The sequence below is a fragment of the Leptonychotes weddellii genome, chromosome 2 (assembly GCF_054177405.1).
Source record: "Leptonychotes weddellii isolate Sample4059 chromosome 2, ASM5417740v2, whole genome shotgun sequence".
Taxonomy (NCBI): Eukaryota; Metazoa; Chordata; class Mammalia; order Carnivora; family Phocidae; genus Leptonychotes; species Leptonychotes weddellii.
The window spans coordinates 23,745,160-23,751,287 of NC_138370.1; the positions used below are offsets into that span (position 1 = coordinate 23,745,160).

Sequence of the window (6,128 nt, forward strand, 5' to 3'; positions counted from 1 at the left end):
GGGCGCCTGGGTGGCTCAGTTGGTTAAGCGACTGCCTTCGGCTCAGGTCATGATCCTGGAGTCCCGGGATCGAGTCCCGCATCGGGCTCCCTGCTCGGCAGGGAGTCTGCTTCTCCCTCTGACCCTCCTCCCTCTCATGCTCTCTGTATCTCATTCTCTCTGTCTCAAATAAATAAATAAAATCTTTTAAAAAAAAAATATGGAAGGCAGTATTAAGAGGTTGTTTTCACTTCTAAGAATCTCCTGTAAACTTTGGACAGGCACATTTGGATCCCACTTTAAAAATCTGATGCGTCTTGTCACAGAATAGTTGTGTTTTGGGGAGTAGATTTGCATTATCCTTCTCTGTGACCTTGGTTTTATGTATACAGGTGTGCATATGTAAATATAAATGGTTACATTGGAATGCAAATTCATTAATTTATAGTGAGAAATGTGAGTGGGAAGTTTCACCTGACCCAACCAGTGTGTTCTGCTCTCCTATTGAAGAAGAAGGTATATGGGAAGCCGGCTTAATCTGACAGTTGCTTAGCAAGCCTGGAATATCACAGGGGGAATTCTGATAGTGTCAATAGTAGTCTGTCAGCATCAAGGCAAAGTTATCCTTGCTCTCAGTTGGCAATCTGATATCAATCTGCCTTGCTGGCAGATTAGGCATTGTCCTACATTACTTGCCAGGGAAACTGTAATATTCAAATCTAGTTAGCCAAGACGTCTTCTCATCTGAACAGTTCTTGCATAGATATTGCCTACTTTGGTCCTTCTGCCTTTCCTATTTATGTTTCCATAATTGATCACTCTCTGTTCATATAGTCTTTTATCTACATAGAGCATGATTTGATTAGACTTTTGCTTAATCGGAATCACATTCTAGCCCTTCCTTCTTGAGATTACTGCCCTTATGGTACTTTGCTTAGTGTTTCGGATGTTCCTAAACCCTTTAGTCTCACGTTTACAGATGACATCATGATTTTGTCCCATAAGTAATAAAATCTTCATGGACCTGCCAGTATAATTCACAGTGGTCACACTTCTAAGACCTTGGTAGTGGGGTGTCCATTGTTGCCTCCAGCTATAGCCTGTACTGACAGACTGAGGAATCGGGCTGATGGACTCTGATTTTAAGCATTTCTAGGAATTTAGGGCCAGATTTGACAGTGTTAAGGTCTCAAATAGAAACACTTCATTTAATAAAGAACATTCTTCCTTGAAAATCTAGAGGTGCCTAGAAACAATGACTTCAGGTCTCGTAGTATTGTCTGGTTTCTCTGTTCACCAAACTGCGTTGTCCCAGGTATCTGAACTAATCTACAGACTCACTTATTTATTTAGGGTAGAAATGGATTACTGTGGGTTACAATAAGCCAAGTTCTGTTGGATTTAATTCTTTTAATTTAGTATTGGTGCTTATGTTTTGAAAGGTAAAATTGGCATGGAGGAAACTATTCATACATCTGTGCGAATCATACATCATATAATTCTATCTAAATCTCGCTTGGTCTTTACCTTTATTTCAGGCTTTTAAAAAATTCCAATATTTCTTTATTAATCTCATTTTTCAATCCTTTCTCCACCTTTTCTCTTTTAAACGTATCCTAAGGAACCATATTTAAGAATTTACATAATGCTTCAAGTTTAGAGCCACAGTTTGTATGTATCTTTTTAGACTATACATATATAGTGATGATATATTTACTTATGAAATGTTAGCGGAATTTGTGACTGTGGTATCTAAATTTGAATATTAATTCGGTTATTCATTCATTCAGTATTCACTTCCAGAGATTGAGGGACTAATTTAGAGTCAGAGTGGTCAACATTATAGTTCATTTTTTATTCCCTCTTTATTGGCTAAAGGGGAGACTAGAGATTTCTAGTTTTATAACCATGTTAGGTATTACAAATATTTTATTTAAAGACTTATTCCCTCCAGCCTTATTTTACCTTTTTAGATCAATATGTAAAAAAACAAAAACAAAAACAAAACCTTTTTCAGCTCCTCATAAAAAGGGAATTTTTGACTGTTCCTTAGAAGTTTTATTTGTGTGGTTTTTTTCCCTCATGCCTACCAATCATACTGATACTTCTATCATTATATTGCTATTATTATTGGTCATTTGTGTTACATTTAAAATTTTGTAGACAGACCTCTTTTTAAGGACAACACTTCAGGAAGAACAAAGGAAGAGTGTGGTGGCAAAAAATGAAGTACGCTCCCTTTCACAGTCTGTGGCCATCACATATTATTTATTCCAAGAAAAGAAGATGTCTTTGGTAAGTGTTTTACTTCCAAGTTACAGGGGATTTTCAAATTTATCTAAACATGTGTTTTATCAGCTTTTCAAATAGTAAAGTTGTGACTTGGGATAAATTTCTTCTAATCTTGCAGTATTTTATGTTGTTTCATTTTATATTTAATCTTAGACTAACGTCATTTTCTTTTTCTGCCACGCCTGCCTTTGTCAATTAATTTAAAAGAGTAAGTGTACTTTGACCATTGTTATTTTGTAGAGGTTGTATCAGAGTACTGTTGAACATATTTACAACTTAGGGATATTAGAGCAGCTGTATTTTAAGACTTTTTTTTTTAACTGGGATTAATAGTTTAAAAACTCTTAGCATATGTACTGATAAGAAATAATCTCCAAGGTACATTAAAGTAAAGAAAGGGAAGTCGGAGAGCAGTATGAAAAACATAAATGTGTTTTTGTATATATGCATGCTTATATATTAACATATTTTTGTGTATGTATACAAAAATGCATAGACTGTCTCTGGAAGGATGTCCAAGAAGCTGGAAATAAGTTTTTAAAAAACAGCTTGCTTTTCACTCTAGATCCTCTACTATTATTCTGTTTTTTAAACCATGCCTGATGGTCTTTGAAAAAAAATCTTAATTACTGTGAAAAATGGCCACACTTAATATTTCTTCACTGTTCTGGCCTCAGTCCTTAAGGCTGTTGAGGTTTTTTTAATATACAAAATGAAGAGTACATCTTAGTGGAATAGGGACAGAATTAGGCTTCCAGCTAGGTTTAACTAATTTGAAATCCTATCCTCTCTGTCATTAAATTGATTTGGAAAAGGCTATATGGTCCAGTGCCTGCTTTTCCTGTTCTCTGTGTCTCTGTTCAACTAGGTTATATTATACTTCTTATTCTGGTTAAAATCCAGTATAAATAAGAAAACCAGTTTATAGCTTGTCTTCATCACTTAATGTTCTAATTAAACAGTCAGATTTCTGAAATTAAAAGTACAAAAGCCATTACAGAAGAAACCGAACAATTCCATTGTACTAGTTTTGAAGTGAATTACATGATAAGTAGAAATTTTAAGTTCAGTTTCTTATTTAAATAGTAACTTACATGTATGTGTTAAGTATGCTTATAACTACATAATTTGACCATATATACATGGTATAACTGAATATAGTACTAAGAAAATTTGGTATAGCCTCCAAATTTTCTGAGTAAAGTACATTCTAATACTCAGCCATGGTATGTGGTTTCGTGTATTATATTATATATTCATGGTTAAAAATGTGGAGTGGTATATTTTCATTGATATCTTTTGCTATTATTTTTTTGTATATTATCGTGTAATATCATGGTATAATTATCTGTTCCTCCCAAGGGTCTGAGACGGTCTGTGCCAGTTAACCACAAAATTAAACATGCCTAAGGACTAATTAATCAGGAGCAATAATACAATTAGTTCTAGGTAATTTGATGCCTGGTATCCAATAACTCTGATATTTTGTACACATGGTGCATACTGTGTAGGGGAAAAGGGTAGACAATGAAAGTAACTTAAAACCTACCTTTGAGGGCTGAAAATATTGCTTTAAATGCTCTGTTCTGTGAAAGTACAACATTCACATAAATACTGTCCAAATTCAGACTTCCAAGATATATTAAAAGAGAGTATCATGAAATAATTTAGAGCTGAGTAAACTTTCTGAGTGTTTAAAAGAATGTTTTAACTAATAAACATCTTAAATGGATTTGGAGCTACATTTGTTTAAAAAGCTGCATAAATATGTAGCACTGTCCTAAATTTAAAACAATTCATGCTAAGTTTAATGCTAAACAAGAGATGACAGCCCTTGCTAAATTGTGGTTATTATTTTATGAATAGAGCCAATGTAAAATACCCTGCTAAGGTTTTTTCAAGAACCTTTTATAGAATGCATCTGGAGCCTTACATTATCACTAAGCATTTTAGGATTTGTCGTCTTAGAAATTCACGTAACTAAAGTACCATGTGTTAGTTCAATTATATGGAATATTGGATTACAATTTAATGTATTTTCAAAGGCTGTGGCAGTTATTAGACTTACACAGAATGATTACTCTCTGCCACTAATAGGTTTTTAAAGTGAATAATTACAGAGGGATGAGGATTGAGTTCTTAGCTAAAGCTGGATGATTTTGTTTTATTCACGGTAGTAAGTATAAAAGGTAGAACCTGTGGAGATCTATAATGTGGGTAGTTTTAAAGAAACAGAAAAAATGAAAAATTTAAGTGAAGTTTCAGGGCATTGTTTATTTCTCAGTGAACACTGACTACCTGAAGGTTTTGGACATTTTATTTACATATGGTACAATGCAAACTTTTAAGACCTCACTGTTGGTTTTGCTCCTGTTTCTCTAGATAAGTATAGCCGAGGACAGGATTATGCCTCTCACAGCAGTTGGGATGCACTTAACCCAAGCGGTGAAAGCTGGCTGCCCGCTTGATATGGAACAAGCAGGCCTGACTCCAGAGGTTCAGAAGATTATTGTTGATGTTATCCGAAACCCTCCCATCAACTCAGGTGATCTGCTCTGACCCTAGTCTGCAGCCTTAAGGACTTGAGTCATTGAACCCAGAGGAAGTAAACAATTCACTAGTTTTTTCACTTTACCAGCATTAACCCCTTATGCTGTGATGGAAACCTTACTTTTGTAATGCTTTTTATATTGTTTTTGAAAAACAATCTTTCTTCCCATTATCAGAGGAAAGTCTGAGTCTGAGAAATTCTTGTTTTCCTTTTCAGCTTTAGATTAGGACTTCCACTCCCATCCCCAAACAATGGGCTTTCATCCTTTTCTAATTTCTACCTCACCTCTTGAAAAAAACACATTTGTTTTCCATATTCATTTTCCATAGCTTACTGATTTCTCATTTTCCCCTAAGTCTTATGGATTCCTTGTCATTGGTCTCACATAAGTAGTCTTCCTAACCAGGACAGTCAGTGGTCTCAGTAGCTGTGGTGTTGAAGGGATGGTCCTTGGTCTCTCGGCCCCCTTGTAGAAGGGCTTCCTGTTGTCACTTTGCTGCAGAACCTCAGCTGTGCTCATGTAGATTAAACCCCTTTACCTGCCCTGCAGAAAGTTTTAGATTATCTGTTTTTTACAGAATTAAGGATGAGGTACCTCGGAGGATTTTTTCCCCATAAATGTACAAACTAGATGTGTTATATAACTCAATAAATTTTCAAGCTCTTAGGACAGTAGTAGACATACAAAAAGTCTTACCTCAGGAACTGCAATGCAAATACTTAAATTTTTATTAACTAAAATTCTTTCCCACTTGGGAACAACCAGGCGGTTCCCCTAGAAATTTAGAAATAAGGGAAATAAGATCAACCTCTGAAAGTACAATCAATAGTGTACTAAATTGGTCAGAACAAAAATATTAAAGTCACCTTAAAAGACAGCATTGGGCGCCTGGGTGGCTCCCCAGGGAGCTGGGTCGTCCCTTAGGCGACCGACTCTTGATTTCGGCTCAGGTCATGATTTCAGGGTCGTGAGCTTGAGCCCCTAGTTGGGCTCCGCGCTCAGCACTGAGTCTGCTTGAGATTCTCTCTCCCTTTCCTTTTGCTTCCCCTGCTTGTACTCTCTCTCTAAATATATAAAGAAAATCTTTAAAAAACATATATTAAGGGCGCCTGGGTGGCTCAGTTGGTTAAGCGACTGCCTTCGGCTCAGGTCATGATCCTGGAGTCCCTGGATCGAGTCCCGCATCGGGCTCCCTGCTCAGCGGGGAGCCTGCTTCTCCCTCTGACCCTCCCCCCTCTCATGTGCTCTCTCTCTCTCTCTCATTCTCTCTGTCTCAAATAAATAAATAAAATCTTTAAAAAAAAA

The 6,128-nt window shown here is 36.2% G+C and overlaps 1 protein-coding gene across 1 annotated transcript in view; it reads left to right on the forward strand.

Moving 5' to 3' along the window:
* The window catches only part of LOC102739174 (WRN RecQ like helicase), a 133,192-nt gene that overhangs the window by 110,698 nt on the left and 16,366 nt on the right, over positions 1 to 6,128 (forward strand). The window contains exons 22-23 of the mRNA XM_081812890.1: positions 2,143 to 2,274; positions 4,654 to 4,816. Of these exons, the coding sequence (XP_081669016.1) occupies positions 2,143 to 2,274; positions 4,654 to 4,816 (295 nt within the window). The remainder of the gene's footprint in view (positions 1 to 2,142; positions 2,275 to 4,653; positions 4,817 to 6,128) is intronic.